At 48.8% G+C, this 18,942-nt stretch overlaps 1 protein-coding gene across 7 annotated transcripts in view; it reads right to left on the reverse strand.

Annotated features, from left to right (window-relative positions):
• The window catches only part of GPATCH8 (G-patch domain containing 8), an 88,028-nt gene that overhangs the window by 7,922 nt on the left and 61,164 nt on the right, over positions 1 to 18,942 (reverse strand). For all 7 annotated transcript variants that reach the window (XM_061574209.1, XM_061574221.1, XM_061574247.1 and 4 more), the window contains 2 exons: positions 5,591 to 5,734; positions 1,693 to 1,823 (listed from right to left, as the gene is read on the reverse strand). In XM_061574209.1, coding sequence (XP_061430193.1) covers positions 1,693 to 1,823; positions 5,591 to 5,734 — 275 coding nt within the window. The remainder of the gene's footprint in view (positions 1 to 1,692; positions 1,824 to 5,590; positions 5,735 to 18,942) is intronic.

An 18,942-nucleotide genomic window follows, 5' to 3' on the forward strand; every position in this document is an offset into this window, starting at 1 on the left:
ACACGTGAGAGATGGGTACTTCAATTAATGTGAACACTTGGAATTTACGGCGACGCTGGCAGAGCAAACGTTAATGGTCCCCCCGCCACAAGAACATGCTCGCTAACGTAGTTATAGCGGTCCTCGGAATGCTAAGCGTTGTAAATCAACGCGCCGCCAATCTCTCAGCTTCCCGCTCTTCTGCGGCACGGCACGGCAAACCCGGAGGGAGGGCGCCATGCGGGGCGTCGTTAAACCGGATAACCGCGTTATACCACGCGACCACATCCCTCTGACCCTGCATCGCAAATCTAATTTCTGACGGGCGCAACAAATGTATTGATCTTGAAGCTACTTTGCGTGATGAATGCAGCGCTCGCTTCACGTGGGAAACAACACGGCTCGGGCGACGTACCACAACGCGCGCGTGCACGTGGCCCCGCTAATGAAGTGGGACCCCCTTGGCTCCCCTGTCGCTTGTCAAGTCCAACATTTGCACTTGTGTCATATCGTTCTGTAAACAAATTGCTTCAATGCGTTTGCCAGATCCTTTGCCTTTAACAAAAGAACAAAAGGGGCGCTGTGTGATGTGACGAGCGTGCTGCTCATGGGAAGGGGGCTCTTGTAAACTGCCGGTTCCAGCACGGCCCTGCGATGGGGGCCGGCTCGGCGCCCCGAGCAAAGCGACTTGTATGTTTACGTTGAACTTCTTTCGCACCGTACGTAGACAAACATGCAAGTCGGAGGTGCAGGGGAAGGATAACAAACTAAACACGAAAAGCAGTTCTTAAGTAATCATTTTGTCAATCTAGATGATTTAAAAATGCATAGCTCCAGTGGCTTCCTAATATCGGAAGAAAGAGGGTTCCAGACGGCCGCAGAAGTGCATCTGAACGAGCACGATGCGGTGACCATCTTTGTTTGACGGCCAGCCAAAAAACCAGCGCTGCAAGGACGTGCGATGCTTTAAGTTTTTTGACGAGATCAGCAAGGACCTGGTTTTATGCGCTGCCACGAACCCAAGCCACTCCTGCGCTCGGGTTTCTGCGTCTCGCTGGATAAACCGTGGGGGTTGCGGAGAGATCCTACAACGGCGCAGACATGCGTGCTTCGTGGCCGCAAACAACCGCTCCATCCTGAAAGCTACCATATTTGCGCGTGGACACCTTATTTTTCCGAGGTGGGGAGGAGTCGCGCGTTTACTCCGAAGGTTAAATATGTCTTCGACACCGGCTGAGTCGCTCCCCGTGCTCACGGCGCGCTCGACCCGTCTAACGGAGGGCCCCGTAGGTCCGGCGGCGGGGAGGGGCGGCTCTTTACGAGAAGCAATTATCAGCACAGTCGTTCAATTGCACTACGAGGTGCACTCTACAGAGTACACAAGCGGCTTGGCCGGCTCTGACACGGAGATGCCCCCCAAGTGAACGATAGGGAATGGGAGCGGCAAGCGCAGCGGCTGGAGATTTTCCATTCTCTTCACGTCAGCCGATGGGCCTGGATCCCTGATTAAGGGTGCCCAAGTTCCTTGAAGAATGTGCCCACAACAATGAATGAAGGCATCCAGGACACCTTGCGATGGCAGCTCAGAACTTATTTCCCACACTGGGAAATAAGGCTCGCATTTCTTTGGGAAGGGGTTTGTTCACGCTGGCGGCGACGTGGCGGTGGTGGCGGCGGCGGTGGTGCCAGGCGGGAGCTGGCGCTGAGCCTCACCGTTCCGTCTGCTTGCGTAGATCAGCCAGCTCATGCAGCCTGCGCAGGGCCTTCTCCTGCTTGCGGTCATCTTTGTGCGACCTCGAGGAGACGTTGCGTGCAAATTCCCGCTGCTTCAACTCCTTCAGCCTCTGCAAAAAAGCAAAAAGCAAACGGGTTCCGTGAGGCGAGAGCATTTGTCGCGGGAACTTTTTTGGCATGCCGTAATCTTGATACGTAACCCAACTTTTCCCCGTTCTCGTTTCTCCACTGACAAATGCGATGTACACTGGGGCTCTGCACGCGGGCGGTTTGAGTGCATGTCCCGGAGAAAGTTGTTGTCGAGCAGTTACACTTTTCATTACCCATTCTTGTACAGTACCACAATCTTAATAGGGATCATCTATTATCAAAGTTACTTTATTTTGCTGCCAAGTGCCCTGTCAGGAAAAATACCGGTGCTTGCCAGCTCAGCCGGTGCCACGTCCATCACAAGCTACTCCGATTACGTCTCACCGCTTCACAAATCACGTTGACATTATCCCCCGCTTTCAACGCACTCTTCAAAATAAGGACCTACATTCGTTTTTCTTCGTAACTTTTGTTCCCAACGCAAGTATGTACTTATTCTTTCGAAAGTCGACCCAAAAGCACAATCGAACATGCCTTGGAATAACTCAAATCCCCTTTTGCAGTTTTATTCAGCCTCGAATGCATAATGCTTCAAACAAAAATACATTACTGCCCACCCCCCATCCCCTCCCAGTAAATCAACTTGCCACTTACACCGACCACGGGAAATTCTGAATTCAAACAATCATGAGACGAACTTTAAAATCCCGGCGCCCATTAACGTGACAGTGATATATTTGCTTCGGGTGCCCACTTAATGCATTGGCCGGGTGCCGATTATTTCGGCGAGGCAGCGAACGAGCCGAGTCGGCTGAGATTGGCTTGCAGCGGCCCGGAGAGCCGCGCTGTGATGGAAAACGCCTTCGCCGCGTGCACTTGTAAGTCATTTATTCAGAGGCCGACGTCCCCCGTGGGGGCACTAAGCAGATCTCTGCCACAACTACATTATACATGAGCCGAGAAGTGGGTGGGAGAGAGCGTGGGAGGACGGGGTCACAGCGACGAAAGAGGGGGGGGCGGTTGTCGCTCTACGGCTGCGGCACGACGCACGCGGGTGCAGGCGGGCGCAGGCGGGCGCAGGCGGGCGCAGGCGGGCGCAGGCGGGCATTCGCGCACGCTCACCCGCAGCGATCGCAAACAGCAGCGAACTGGCCCCTCGACGCTCGCGAACACCGACGGGAGCGATTCACGACTGCGTTCTAAGAAGGGAATTATACCATTATGCGATTTCCAGCCGACGGCCGAGTGTCCAGGATCGCGAAACAAGAGCTTGGATGGGCCACGACCATGCACAGCACGTGTCTGTAGGCCGTGGGGCTAACGTGGTGGGCAATGCAGTAACATCTTGTCTTGTACTGTGCTTCTACCTCATCCAGCAGTGGATTGACTACAAGGGCTCTGTGTGCACGTGCAAATAAACTGGAATCGCCGGTTACTTGAGCAATTTGCAATCGAGCCGACACGCAGAACGTTAACAAGTTCACGCAACGATAGACGGCTGAGCAATGTGAACGTGCGCAGAACTCCGACCCAGCGGCTACGATTCCGAAATGACGCGGCACAGAAAAGCCGAATGTGTATGTCGACATCTGCTGCAAAAGCAATGTCAAGCGATGCCTGTGATCATACGCCCGGCATAAAAAGCGCTCCCTGCCCTGCTCAATGGTTAGCCGGCACGCGCGCGCACGCTCTGGTACAGCAGCGCAGCAGCCGTCGGGTGAGACGACATGTGGCGGCCCAAGGCACACCTGCCGCAGGTACTTATGAATGTTTGATGACATTTAACACAGCAGTAGCTGGCCCCCTCGGGCGGTGCAGACTAATGCATCTTCCGCGCACTCTTATTCTGAATGCAAACACCCATCCAGGTGCCGAGAGGCAACGCGAGCGACGCTGTATTTGGGCGGCGAGACACTTTAACCGGCTGGCTAAGGGCGATGCGTGCATTGCCAGTGCCCTGGGAGTTATTTGGGCAGATTGAGAAGGCGCACGCTATAATAATTATGCACTCCAAATTTGAACACAGCTTTGCCCAAGCAGAAAAAACGGTCGAATCGTCAAAGTTGTCCAAGTAATTTTGTTTAACGTTGCATTGAGACAAACCGATGCAATTTAGTTCTGCATTCACCGTGGGCCCCCATAGCAAAAAACGCGAAAGCCAAATTGCCTATTTTGCTTAAATAGCAGCGACGCGTAGCTGTGCTGGCATGCGTGCATTTGAAAATGCTGCGAATTAAATTCCTTTTAAAACTGAGCATGTCTTAAATAAGTAACAACGTGATTAATTAAATAAATGGCACGAAGTGTGCAGAGACAATTAGGGTTGCATAATTAAGTAACGCCACGTAGCACTCATGTCGCGTACGCGTCGTTGGCGTGCAGCGTACACCCTTGGCACTCGAGTACCCTACGAACAAAAATAAAACGTCTCTCTGTCTCAGTAGTCAGATGCCACTCTGCACAGGCATCACAACCGATGTGTCCCTGTGTTCATGCAAGGCCATGGCAAAGGAAAACAAACCCAGTGCAGCTGGCACACAGCACAGACGCGGGCTTCGCGATTCATCATTACTTTCGAATTGAACAGCCATCAGCCCTTTTCAAAAACATTTATTTACTTTAACGTGCTTTGCCAGGGCACCCTGCTGTGATTTAGCACCATTTGTGGTGCCGTCCTGATAACTGTATTAGAGCTGAGTGATGCTGCGGTTAGGACAGGGCATATTCAGGTCGTTACAGCGTTTAAAAAACCCACACACGCAAGCCACGCACACCGTAGTAAATTACATCGCCACCCTCTGGTGCAGCCTATCCTAAGACCAATTTCCATACATATTTTCCTCTCCAGTAAGAACCAAACCAGCCATGGCATTTTGCTATGAGTTCCCTTAAGGCCAGTGCAGTGCAAAGACTGCTTGTGACATCAAGGCTGCGTTATTATTATGAATATCATCATACCGCTTTCATAGTAGAGGGGCCATGCTGCTCTCTGCCATCCCAACTGCATCAGTAAAGGTAAGCTGTTTTTTCAAACCTTTATAAACAGTTTGCCTTTAGACGCTATCCCCCTTTTCCTGGTGACGACCGCTTGTGTTGCGATTGAAACGTCGTTTTTTGTTATTTTCTTTGAACCTATCTACGTGATTTTATCGAAAGACCCAAAGAATATGAATTCCTGCTTGCAGCCACGCAAGCTTTAAGTCAAGATTTTCCAGTTACAGTGTACGGTTTTTCTTTTTTTAAGCTACGGCAGGAAACTGGAGAACCCGTAAGGGAAGAAACCCATGCAAAGCATACAAAACTTCACGCAGGGACACGTGTTACTGCTGCGCCACCCTGCCACCAACCAAGGGCGGCAGCGGACAGTTTCTGCAGGTGAGCCCACATCTGGGCGAGCAGTTGTGCAAAAAGGAAATTAAACAACCGATACAAACATTCACACGCTCAATTCGTCGATGTAGCGCAAGAGGCGAATCGATGCATTGTCACGCAGCTGTTGGTCGTCGTTTAGACAGCGGCTGCAGTGGCGTCGCGTAGTTGGCAAAGGCCCTGGAGCGAGGAACTAAATGGGCCCTCCCCGTCTGTGATCAATTCTCTCTCTTTATAACCCGGCGTTTGGGCCGCTCGTGCTCATGGGCCGCCGGTGCTGTTACACCACCTGCACACTCGACAGCTGGACTGATCGCGGGAAAACGCTCCTTCATTTGTAACTCGCGTCCGCCGTAGGCCGAGGGTGCGTACGACGTCCCACGCGGGCGCCGGGCATCGCTGCTGCGCCAGGACTCACCTGCTTGTGCGCGTGGTCGTAGGAGTTGATGTGGTTGTCGAACTCCTTGTGCTTGTAGTACTGCTTCTCGCACAGCTCGCAGTAGAAGTTGGCCTTCAGGTCCTCGAGCGCCTTTGCGATCGCCTTCTCCTTCTCGGCGTAGTCCTGCGAACACAGCGAGGGAAGCGGCCCGTCGTGAGCCAACGATTTTGTCGCCAGAGTTCAGCGACCGTACAGCGCTTTTGTCAATACACTGGTCAGCGAGGGCTTCCCCCCCACCCCGTGCGGGTCATGCGGGGTTGTTTGACCATACTTCATCATGCTGGTCAGTGTGGGTTGGTGAACATGGTCAGCGTAGATGTGGGAGCACAGAAGTACAGGACAACAACGGATTGTAATGCACCTCCGATTAGCGCGGTCGGCTACGTACGGTGCTAAAGAAGTTTAACATGCATAGTCCCACGGCAGCCTATAATGCCTGGTGGGCACCCATCGACGCACTATCCAGGCTCAATGCTGAGATGTGACAAGACTGATGGGAGTATTCCGGGCGACTTTGTCACAGGCCATGTGATATATGAAAATATAAACTGGATTGTAACCGGGATGAATGTGTGATATTGGATCGAGCAATTATGCTTGCGTTAGTGTTTAAAGAATTATAACTTCCAACAGAACGGGAAGAAGAAGAACATTTAATCACACCGATTAATAAATGTCTGTTCTTGTCATATTCATCAGCAGACAACAACGCTAATGCTTTACAAGCTTTCGGGAAAACATTGCAAGCCCGGGAGTTATTGATTGCATGTTAATTATTTTAAATCACAATGTATCATTTTGTTTGATAGACAATGTTTTATGAACAACAAGCAGCCAGTGGAACGACATAAAAATATCCATAATTTATTCCAACAGTGGGCGAGCTATTAATCATTGGCCTTTTTTTTTCTAAACTAAAAATAATTGCAGTAATGATTTTATTTCAACGCTGATTTTTCGCAGTACACAACCAACAAATGCTACACTAAATAAGATGAATTGCCCGTTGCGGAATGTGCAGAAATCACAGAATAGGGCCGGGACAAAAAGCCCATGCTGTTTCCCTGCACCGGAGTGAAGGCTGTCCTTGAGACAAACATCTCTGTCAAATAGATATCTGCTCTTCTGACAGGCCCCGAGATAGAGGGTCAAAGGCAGTTTAAGGGCACGCCTCTGACTCGCAGGGAATAAATTGCCAGGCGCCGCAGTACAGGAGTGCCAACAGATGCACCGGACCCAACTTTGCACAAACGCCGACCGCGGCAACAAAATGCTCCGAGGGCAATCGCATTGATTGCAGTATTAATGACAACAAAAAAGGAAGGTTGTTTTAGTTTCAGGTTAGAGATACGTTGTTCTATTGCTCAAAATAAATCAAGGGCTGCAGGATGACCCACCGTGACCTCACATGCGTGCGCCACTCGAACGCGTCGCCAGAAAGCCGATTGTGTCACGAGTTTTGCCACAACGGACTGTTCGGTGCGGTAACGCTAACTCGCACGCCATTATCCCCCGATGCCACGTGGCTGGCAGGGCGGACGCGGGGTTAATGTGCATTCGCAATTGAAGCACAAAATCTGCTGCTGTTTGCAAGACAACTTTCTTTTTGGAACGCCTCTGGCTTTGAAATAATACGCCTGATTGCGGTAAATAATAAATACAGCACTTCAAACGGGGACACAACATGAATTGGTGGTTTACGTGACGCTACCTACGTTTGCGTCGGTATGAATAAATTATAAACCGCCGTTATATAACACGCTAAGCCTGGCAAATTAATTATGGAAGATTAAACATTTTAAACATTCATCAAGCTAAAGCCAAATTTAAAAGCGCTCTTTCCTGTGCGCCACCGCTGCTACGTTTGCAACAGACGGAACGAAGAGGCCCTCTCGAAGCCTGTGGGCAGCTGTCAGTCTCGGCAGATGTGCAAAATCACATTAGGAGGCCCGCTAGCCATAAAAATGCAGCCTCACACCAAGGCGCTACAGTGTTTACGGAGCACCCGCCTAGAACCCCGAGTGAGGATCATTATCTGCAGTGAGAGTGAGTGGTTTATTATATACCCTTGGAATGCAAGATTATAGAGAAAAAAAAGAACTCCCTTCCATAAATATACCCCTTAAGAGGATTTTGAATACGGGGCAAAGGCTCTGCGTTTTTCTTGCCCTGCTCAAATCACTGTGCTGGTCGATAGGCCGACTTGCATAACATCCATTTCTAATGGTCCGGCCTGGAAACGCGGCCGACGGAAATTATGTCCTCCAAACATTACAGATGATTTTAAAGTGACGGATTTGCACTTAAATGCGTTCTCATTATATAAGCTTTACTTAATAACAGTAATTTGCCGCAGCACTTGCAAGAACGCTCTATCGGCCTCGAGCTTCTTTTAAGAAAACCCTACACAATTAAAACTCATTAGGGATTCCCTGTACAGCCATTAATAATTGCACAGCCAACAAAGCCAAGGAACAATGCAAACCCCACCAGGACTCCAACACAATATATTTTCTCAGCCTTTCCTCGCACTTTGGGAAAGGCACATTGAACCGATCCCTGGAGCAACACTTCTTTAAATGTTAATGAGAGCCGTCGCAAAAAACGGTGTTTTTTGCAAGGCAGAGATGCTTTCATCCATCCCACAGCCTTGCGGGGGCCTTGCCAGGTCTGTGTCGCGCGACTGCCCCAATCCAATGCCCACGCGGCTTCAAGCCTCGCCACAATCTCAACCTCCCCACCCCCTTCTCAAATTTATTTCCAGATTAATCTGGAGATTACAATTAAACGCTGACAATTCCGATCGCGGCGATGCCCCCTCGACCCCTGACGTGCCGGGGTTTAAAAAGAGCTTCCGCGAAAGGGAAACAACTGCACGCAAAGAGAACACACAACTCGTCCAGCGGTTTCATCCTAACGGCCGCACGTTTCCTGACATGAACGGCTCAAATTTTTTGAACGCGCCTTTTTACATATACTGTTTATGCGACGAAAAGCCAACGCAACTACAAGCTGCCAGTGACAGACGACGGCTCTGTTTGAAAGCCCCACAACAGATCAGCGTTTTGCTCATTTGTCAAGTGGAGTTGCTTGGCACGAACGGCGACACAGTCGTGCTAATTAATTGCCCGGGTGACTGCAAGCTCCTTGCGCCACTTAAGGCACACAAATTACTATAGATTCCTGAGGCTCGCAGGGCCGTGGGGGCTCAGACAGTAAAGACGCAACAACATTAATTCTGTTAGTCCGTCTCTGAAGACACATCCTTGGGCATTTGTGCCCACCTCGATACAATTCTTTCAGCATTCTTCACTATCCATGGCTCCCTAGTTAGCAGGAGTGACCGTCTTGCCAGCTCCACACGGCACCCAGACACTCTACCACGGTTCTGTAATGAAAATCTTTCCAGGCATAAAAGTTACAGGGGACGGCCGACATTAATACAACTGGCAGGCTCTAAAGCGCTGATTAAAGACGACATAAAAACAAGCGCGTACGCCAGAGGTGTTTCAATAGGCGAGCTGTGCGCTCTGGCAGACGCTCTCGACGGTCAGCCATCACGATCGGCCCCCGACAGAGAGAGTTCGGGACGTCTCCAAACTAAGTGCCCAGCTTCAATGGTAGTAAGCTCGTGCGATTAAAGCTTTTAATACGTTACTTTGTCGAAACGCTTTGAGCAACATCTAACTTCAATGCACGTGAGTGTGCACGCACAGGGAAATAACGTACGCAGCGTAAGTCATACGAACGGGGACCGCATTCGCTAGTCTGTGTTTATTGAGCCCATGGATTACATTCAAATGCTAATTTAATGCAGACTAAACCCTTTCACCGCCCGCTTTACGCGTTCAAACTTCACAGCAATTAAAGGGATGGGGCAATGGGTTTCCGTGGCCCGCGGGTAATCCACGGTGGGATCCGGTGAGATTCCGAGCGGCACACAGCCACCCGGGACGGCACTTCAAAGAGAACACTAACACCGGTGTGTGCGGTGCTGCACCGTGGCACAGGGGATGCGGCCTTCATCGCCGCTAAGTTTCCTACCTGCCAGCGGCAAATACTGCCTCAGCATTATTGTTAGGAACAAGAGAAACGCCGCCGCATAGGTTTTTCGCGGCCGCGCAGCACGGCTCTCCGGCGCGGCGCGACCTCTGATCGCGCCGCGTGCCGCTCCGCGTGACGTCTCGACGTTCCGGTCCCTAAAGAAGCTTCCAGCACGCGAGAGAGCGATATGTTGGGGACACACGGCACGCGGTACGAGACGAAAACACGTCGGACAGCGAGAAGAGAAGTTACAATGGAGCAGTCTGAAACTGTGAGCCCGGTGCTCAAGACCGGTTAACGTCTTCACCGTGGTATTGTAGGGCAGCAAACTCTGTGGCCAGACTGCAAGGGAAAACTGCTGGAGTCGGTACAAGAGTTAAACGATGGTTCCTCCGCCGTCTTGGCCACCACCATCACGGCTGTCACGGCCACGTGTGTATGTGATGCGTTCTATTGACCTTGTATTCTTTGTGCTGGTTGCACAAAGATGTTGATGCACGACCGTGCCTTTGGGAACACACAGTTGTTTGTTGGTTTATGTGGTTTGTTTTGCTGTAGTAACCAGGTTAATATGGTGTAACCAAATCCCCCATTGAAAATTTGCATTAATTGCCCAGTGGGTTTTACCTGTACCAAAATAAACCTTAACTTCAACTGCACACGCTTTGAAAAAAGATTCAGCTGAGCCTTTGGGAGGCTATCAAAATGAACATTTACAAATCAATGTGGTCCTCCGATTCTTCGGGATGTATGACGTCCCAGAGAACTCTGAACAACAATTACCATCAACAGCTTCGACACTCATCTGACAGCCGACTGTGATGTGCAGATAAAACTTTTAAATATAAAAGTTCACGCCTGGGACGGCTTCATAAAAACCAGATGCAAGCAGATTATGACTTTGCGTTTTTCAATAAAACGTAACTAACAGCGATTGGAAAAAGCAAAAAATGATATCTAAAAAGCAAATTATATCTGCGTGGATGGTGTCTTGGGCATGGTCCCACTGGTTTTACATATGTGACGTAAATTTTATTAGCTAACGCAGTACCGCGTTCTCCGCTGACACGCCGAGCGGTGCACAGTAAGGGGTAGCACACATGATGAAATCACCCAAAACGCACCCTAAATAGTGGGGTTCATCCTGGTTAATAATTGGATGGGAATAATCGATGTTGTAGATCTGCGCAGAGAGGTAGCCGTTACACACAGCAACAAATTCCTGAATTTATCTGTGCAGAATTATTTTGGTGTCATTCCATTACTCAAACGGGATTTTTACTGGTGCTCTGGTTTCTTTAATGCAGGCTTTCCTGGGTAAAAGAGGGGTCAATTACTAAATTGACCCTATCTAAAACTGGCCAAAATAATAAAAAGGCTGCCCCAAATTTGAAGACTCAAACCAAATCAAATAAGACAATTTGCAAACATGCAAAAGTATTTTACCCCGACAGCTACCCCGTCGGCTTTCGCACCGGTTCATTAAATCCTTCCGCGTTGCAAAGCGTTACATAATCCACGCCGCGTGTGCAGATTTATCCTAACTTGTTATTTTATAATTAGGGTGGGGAGCGCCACTCATCCGGACCAGAGGGCCTGTGAAGCCAACCTCGCGAACGATGCCCTCGCCTACCCCCTCCCACCCACCCATCCACGGCACAAGCTCTCGAGCCCTGCCACTCGCCCCCTGAAATGCAAGTCCATCAATTAGCGTGGCAACGGTAATTCTCACGGACACGACGACGCACTGTTGGCGCCGCCAGTTAGGTGTGCACCGCGTGGCCCGGGAGGCGAATGTCAACTACACGGGGGATACGGTGCTCCAATTAAAGTTAAGCCGCGCAACGCTCCGCCTAAGTAGGCTCGGGCAGGACGTGTAGCTAGAATGGGCGATGGGACGGGGGCTGAGACTAGACTACCGAGCGGCAGCCAAAGAAGGGAAGGAGCCAGAGGACGTCCATCGTGGAGATGGAGCGATGAGATCGGCTTGTGAGCGGGAGCGTTGTTGCGTCGCAGGACAGCGAGGGATGGCGGCGATTTGGGGAGAACTTCATCCAGCAGTGGATTGATCATGGATGATGATGAAGCTCCGAGATTCAGGACATCTCAAAACAAAGCTTTTATGTGCTAAATTTTTCTCGCTTTTTCTTTTCAATTTCGCAAAACACTTACTTTTGCAGAATTACACAAAAAGATAATGAAAACTGGTTTGATAAGATTTAAATGCAATGTTCCGACGCACAATTATATTAAGCGGATGGGAAGAATGTGGTAGTGAGAGCCAATTCCCTGAGAGAAAGCCGTCTGCTTCCAAGGCAGAGGATGAAGCCGACTCCCCAGCGTCTCTCTCCACCGAGTTCTGCGGCCGTTACGGAATTAGTATCAGTGGGCTCTCGTCCAGGAATGAATCCCAGCGGGTGGAGGAGAGAGGTTAGTCACCAACGCTTGACGATGACCGTCACACGGCGGCCATGCGAGGTGGAGAAGCCAGCAGACATCATGCCGTCGCCGAGGCTTTCATTTCTGCACGTATATCATTTTTTCGGCAAGCGATTTGTTACAATTAGTATAACTGGCTCTATATTTTCCATCATATATAGAATGCAACTAGTCCCGCTTATTTGCTGTTTTGGTAAAATTATGACTACTACGACGCTTACTATCCCAGCAAAGCCTTTCCCGAGTTTCCTCATTCTCTCTCAGGAGGATCCTGCGGTTTTTGCAGTCAGGGCCCGACGATTACCACCTTCCCAAATAAAGTAATTTGCAAGCAAGTTTTTAATTTGGCCAAAAATTAGGACCATAACGCCAGCGCACACTGCCCACTCTTTGTTCGAATGATATAACGTAATTTTTAACGTCCGCTGTGACGCAGACGGCACGCACTTTACGGTGAATTCACCCCGCAGTGTTAATGGCTACAGCTATACCAGGACAAGTTCATCTAGCAGTGGATAAAGCACGACTGTTGCTGCTGCAATTGACGATGATGATGGAGAGTGAGGAGCTTAGCTCTGCAGCGAGGCAGGGCTCGGTGTGCTGGATCTTTGATGAAAATTAAATGACCTAAGTGGCAGAGTTTGCTTACGAAATAAAAATGCAGTTACATTTACATAATATTCCGCCTTCACTTTTATGCAAGCCAGGAAATGTTAATAGCCACGAAATATTGTGTGCAAAGAATTATTCATCGTGCAAATTTTGTAGAATCAACTTCTTTTTTATTGTTCCCAAGGCAACTGCAGGATTTTTGTTTCTTATGCATGTCAAATTGTGTACAACCCGATGGGAATGAGAGCTTCCACCATTTAGAGATCCAAAATTATTGACTCGTTGATATTCACGTACGACCGTGGTTAACATTCTGCAAAGCGTCGGACAAAGAAGTTCAGTTATATCATGGAATGTCAAGAGTTTGTCCTCCGGAGATGGGAGAGATGCATTTCAAAGCCCGAGAGGAGCGAGCTAGCCGAGTGGCCCTGTCCGGCACAGAGGGATAATAAATCTTGACGGCCACCCTTCCACCCGACAGCTTGCCACTGCTCATGAGCTGGACCGGCTTTACATAGCGAGTGGAACATCTCCCGGGAGGGGGGGGGGGGTCGCGGATCTACAGATTCCTGGCCTCAAGAAAAGGGCCTCCCCTCCGTGCTCCCCTTCAATGAACGCGCCATCAAAGCGCTCCCCCCCCCCATCTCTATACTTCTCCTGTCAGGATGCGAGCCGCGCTAATTAACAAACGCGCGATGAATTGTGGACGGCGGCGCCGGCAATCCCAGAATAAAGAAATGGCACACGCTGCATCACCGCGGTGAGCTCATCTTCTGTCAAATAAAATGTAACCCTTACCGAGAATCGAGGCGAGTCAAAATTATCTGAAAGTGGCTCAAGTTTTATTTTTTTCCCCAGTAAATGATTTCAAAGCACTTATGCACGGCAACATCAATATTACAGCAAACTCTTGCGCTAAGAATTACAGCGGGCTTTCATTCCCCAAAGGGTGGCGACTTTTAAAACTAAATCCGTTCCTTTCTCAAACACCGAGGCATATTTCCCCCCATCTCAAAGGCCCTTTTTGTTCTCCTTCCACATGGGCCAGATATGTAGAATTTTGAGAAGGTCATACCCACATTTTACTCCGGCTGTCTGTGAAACGACTTACTTCCGTGCAACCTATTCACTACGGGTGAGACAAGTGCAGTGATGCATCAATTCATAAGCATCAATTTGTGTAAGAATCAATGTTTTCCCGACTCATGTATATGTCGTATGTTACTGGGTTCACACAACCCCCTCCAGCCACTAGAAGCCACTGCATTCACCACATTGTTCAATAATTGATGGATGAATCAAACTGCAAAAGTGAATTGTGACAATTCATAGCATTTGCTAAGGGGCCAAATCGTTACACCCCATTCAGACAGGCAATGCCAGATGAAAACATATTCCCAACTGTCCTCGGCAGGGAATCAAACCGAGTCCCTGTGGACTGTGAGTTGAAAGCGGCCGTGCAATGCCACACCGTTTAGACGGCGTAATGGAAGCATACAGCATAGTGCTTCTGACAGATCATTTACCAAGCTATTTTAAATGTATGAAACCATTAACAGGCAGACTTGAACAGCATGCATAAAAACTACATGCATTATACTTCAGGTCCTTAATGATTAAATTACTTTAATAAATAAATAACAGTGAAGTGGAATATAAAATGTTAATGCGGTATTAAAGTGTGAAAAAAAATTCGGCTGTTAACACTAATACAATTTAGACTGGAAAAAGTAAAGAAATGAAACTGATTTTTGTCGGTGTTTGCGGAATCTACTGGTGATAGTCAAACATATTATGGTTATGTATATAAGTAGCACATTAACATGCAACATGAGTGTTCATCTAGAGCATGCGTGTCTGTTGTGTGCATGTGTGCATACACACTCCAAGCGGAGCAGTGGCACGGTGGTGAGCGACGAACCTGGTGACCTCACTTCTAACCACCCCCCCCCACCTCCTCCTCCTTAACCAACCCGCAGTGACCAGCGTGGTCAAGTATGGTCACACAAACCCAATGACCGTTAACAGCATAGGGCGAGGCCTTCATCCAGCAGTGGATTGATAAAGGGCTCTGGAACGTAGACGCGAAATAAAAAAATGAATATGGGAGCCGTTACATAAAAATGTACTATGAGCACAAAAAAGCCTCGAATAAGCAAACACGTTCTTTTCCCTGTCATAATTCAGACGCGAGAGACAATGGCTGTGACGGAAACCACCCGACGAGGATAAACACGCAGACGACACAAAAATTGCAGCATCGGGAAAAAAAAAAAAACTAGGCCTCGATTTTATGCATAGAATGTTTCACAGTTGAATGCAAAAACACGAGCCCAGTGATGCGAACTTACAGTTGATTTGGATCACTGCTTCCAAAAATGTTTTGCCAAAACACCTAGACATCCATTGCATAAAAATGTACTTTCAAACAAGCTAACAGTACCCGGCCAACACGCGCAGCTGAACGTCCGTCGTCTCGACAAATCAGTATGCGTGTCTGTGTGTATCACATGACCAAACATAACACATCTCCAATTTCAAAGTCGCAAAGTCTTTTCAACCCAAGATCTTTTATGAAGAGTTCACGTACGAGTTCACGGATGTATTCAAATAAGGCTTCACGCAACACACAATTCTCTCCGGCAAGCTAATATTTTAAAGATGCATGTACAAGTCTAGACATTTTTTTTCAATCCATCTGCTGGATGAGATGCACCCGAGCCATGCCCTGCGGGTCGTGGGGGTTATATTTCACCGTAGGTCACCGCGTTGGTCGGTGCGGGTTGGTCAAGGCGACGGTATCACAGGCATCGGAGCTCTGAAGTGCAGTACAGCAATGGGTTTCCGCCGCACTGCCCCCTGCTGTCCATCAAATTTCAGGTGACTGCGTCACAAGCTTTAGAAATTAACATAAGGAAAGTACGAATACACTAACTCCCAGGTCTTGTTTTTATTCTGGTGATGACCTATAGTGTACAAGACCATTCCCGTACACTGCTGTGTGCATACTGCCTGGAGGCATAGATCGCAGGGCTGTTATCAAAACGCACCGAGGTTTAATGTAGTATTTATAAATTTGACCTTCACAACGTCTCTTCACGTGACCCAAATTAAGTGCATTTACTTTCCGTAAGGGGCGGTGGAGCAGTGGTGGAGCAGTGGTGCAGCGGTTAGTGCACCGCGGTATAAAACCAGCGGGCTCGAGTTTCGATTCCCAGTCACGACCAACCTCAGTGACGAGTGATAGCCGAATCGATCCTGCTCCCCCCTCCCCGGCTCCAGATTCACAAACCCACGCTGGCCAACTCTGGTCAATCGAGCAGTGTAGTGACAAACGGGCTGAGCGTACGGTGCTTCCCTTCGGCGATGCGGCTCCGACATGATATTTAACGTTCAGTAGCTAACTTCGAAGCAATTTATGTTTGAAATTGTAGCAAAGGTCATTTGTCAGCATTACAGATTCATGATCAAGCCAAGTATATTTATCAACTTCCGATCTGGCTATCGCTTCTGTATGACAAACAGGTCAACCCGATGAAAATATGTACTGAGGGGGAGGGAAGGAGAGGGAAATGAATTGAAATGCAACAGCACCTGTGGACTCTTACAATACTGAAAATAAATCAGGAGAAATATAAAAAATAATATGTAGTGAGTAATCATTATATTGACACGAGGTCTCGCCGACAAATCACTGGCAGCGTCAAAAATCAGAATAGAGCAATAAAACTGACGACGGGAACACACAAAGCACGAAATAATATGTCCAAAAGGTTTGTTATAAATAGGTAAATGTCAGTGCTATTTTTCATCTTGTTTTTTTTTCATTTGTCATTTGCTTTCAAAAGGTCACTGAGCAGAGATGAGGAATTCCACGGGAAAACCAGCTCAAGTGACAGATGAACACACTTCATATCAAACACATGGGCACCAACTAAATTGAGCTCTAATAAACCGTCCCCTCCACATTACAAGACGAGCCGAAGAGTTAAGACAGCCCAAAAATTGGGATCATTTTGAATGGAAATGTGTCTTACAATCGAGAGAACTTGGTACTATTGAGAGCCGTCTTCAGCAAGATGATTATGAATGCGCCGATTTAAAATGGGGAGAGATTTTCTTCTAGAAGATAATTCAGAAAAATTAGATTAAAACACGTCTTTCGAACATTATGCATTACTATGGAGAGCCGTCTTCCGGAAGATGATTAACTGTACTCCTTTGAAAAGGGAAGAGATGTCTTCTGGAAGATGGTTCTGAACAGCTGGTGGTGTCTTCTGGGTGGAAATTTATTGCTATTCCTCTTCTTTTTATATGGGTGTGAATTGAGTAGCATCTATAAATCGATGCCGAGGTTGTAAATCCAGATTCTGCTTTCCTGGCACAACACGCGAATCTTGCTCATGGCCTCGGAGACCGCTCGCAGTAGACACGGTTTACAAAGCGTGCCGCTGAGTCGAGAATGGCTTCCTGGAATTCGGGTACATTACCAGGGAGGTTCTTTGAAGTCCGTGTGGACGGGGCAGCTCTTCTTTGTCTTGGTAGCCGAGTGCATTCCTCAGAGTGTGCTGGAGGTATTGCTGGGGCGTTATGGGAGCGTACGGGCAAGCCAGACTGTGGAGGGGTATTGATTTTAGCTTGGCGGCGGCGGCGCCTGCTACGATTCTCATCGTCCCATTCAGACTGGACATCGACGGTTCCCTGTGTGCCATGAGCTGGAGAGCCAAGTAGGGGAGCGGGTCCCTGGCCGCGGAGCAAACTACCGGAGCAAACTACCGGCGGCACGGAGCATCGGCCGTCCCGGAATGTCCCTGCGAGTTACCGAATCAGACGGCACGACTTTTTAGCTTGCGGCCAAAGTGCTCCCTCCTGCAGATGTTGTCGAGAAGGAGACGGCGCCAGAGAGGCAGAGAGAAGAGAGAGAGTGGTGCGATTGTGCGGTGGCTGTGCTCCGCTGGAACGAGCAGAAATTCTCGCCCAGTGTCGTGCGCGCCAGACCACCGTCCAGATGGAAGGCCGAGGACAACGGCCTTGCTCCGGCTCGCTAGAAGCTGCCAGCAGCGGATGTCGGCCTCCGTCTTGTTGATTGAGGTCGTACGGCAAGGGTTGCCCACCCCCCCCACCTCGGCTCCAACCCTATTCCAAAGGACGATTCTGAGCAACTAGATCTCAACACGGCTTCTGGAGGACAATGCATTATCCTGATTATAAGACGCGCCCCCCCCCCCCCGACCGTTTGCTTTAAAATATAGGGAGACAAATGCTTCCTGTAATCTGGGTAATCGGTATTTGCTTTAAGAGCCCGCTCCCCCGAGTGGGAAGAAAACCATTAAGAAATTATTACATTTTTCATTGCATTTATTTATTTATTCCATAAAATATTAAGACATCTCTCAGGAAAAGCTCACAGCTTAAGCGTGAAATTTGGAAGAATGATGGAATTGGTATTCGAGGCTACGGTGCATGGACAGGGTTTTGCATACAGAGCTTTCCTTTAAAAGCCTGATGCATCAAGTAGTGAAATCTCAGTAAATAGGAATACAGTCATAAATTAACCATCCCCCCCCCACCTACCCCACGTACATTTCTCTAATCCATGCGATCCTCTTTCTGGCTTTCGGTGAACTTCAGAGAACGCGTCTCTGCGCACCTTTCAGATTTCGCTTCACGCTCTTCGTGAACATCCACACACCCGATCGGTGTGTGTCGTAGCCGGTTCACATACGACGACCAAAAAGTTTGTAATCACAGACGCATACATTACAAATTACATTCCAGTTTAATGAGTTGAGATGTTCCAGCCAAGTTAGGGAGTGTCAGTAATCGGCGGTTATCTTTGAGCTGGTTAGATTGATTAGCGAATATAATATGGCAGTGTGCACACAGCCTCCGAGTCCATCCCTACCCCCTGGTCATAAATAACCCACTGTGTGCTTCTCCCCACCACGCTGTAAATCAGTAGAATGGAACCAACAGTGATGTATTGCGTTTTAATACTCATCAGCGTGCACATGTCTGCCGACCGTTACTGCTTTATATAGGATACTCTGCCAACTGCTGTGGGAAAGAAAAATATCACAGGCAATTCAATAATTAATGTGTACGTCCTCTCGACTCTTAACAAGGTCAGCTAATGTCTCATATGTGAGGGTCCTCTCCCTTTCGGGAGACTGGGGTGGGGGGGGCGGACGAGGAGGGGGGCTGGGGGACGAGGGGTGGGGGTGGCACCGCAGCAC

The sequence above is a fragment of the Lethenteron reissneri genome, chromosome 7 (genome assembly GCF_015708825.2).
Source record: "Lethenteron reissneri isolate LAM-NWPU_2019-01 chromosome 7, ASM1570882v1, whole genome shotgun sequence".
In the NCBI taxonomy this organism is placed as follows: Eukaryota; Metazoa; Chordata; class Hyperoartia; order Petromyzontiformes; family Petromyzontidae; genus Lethenteron; species Lethenteron reissneri.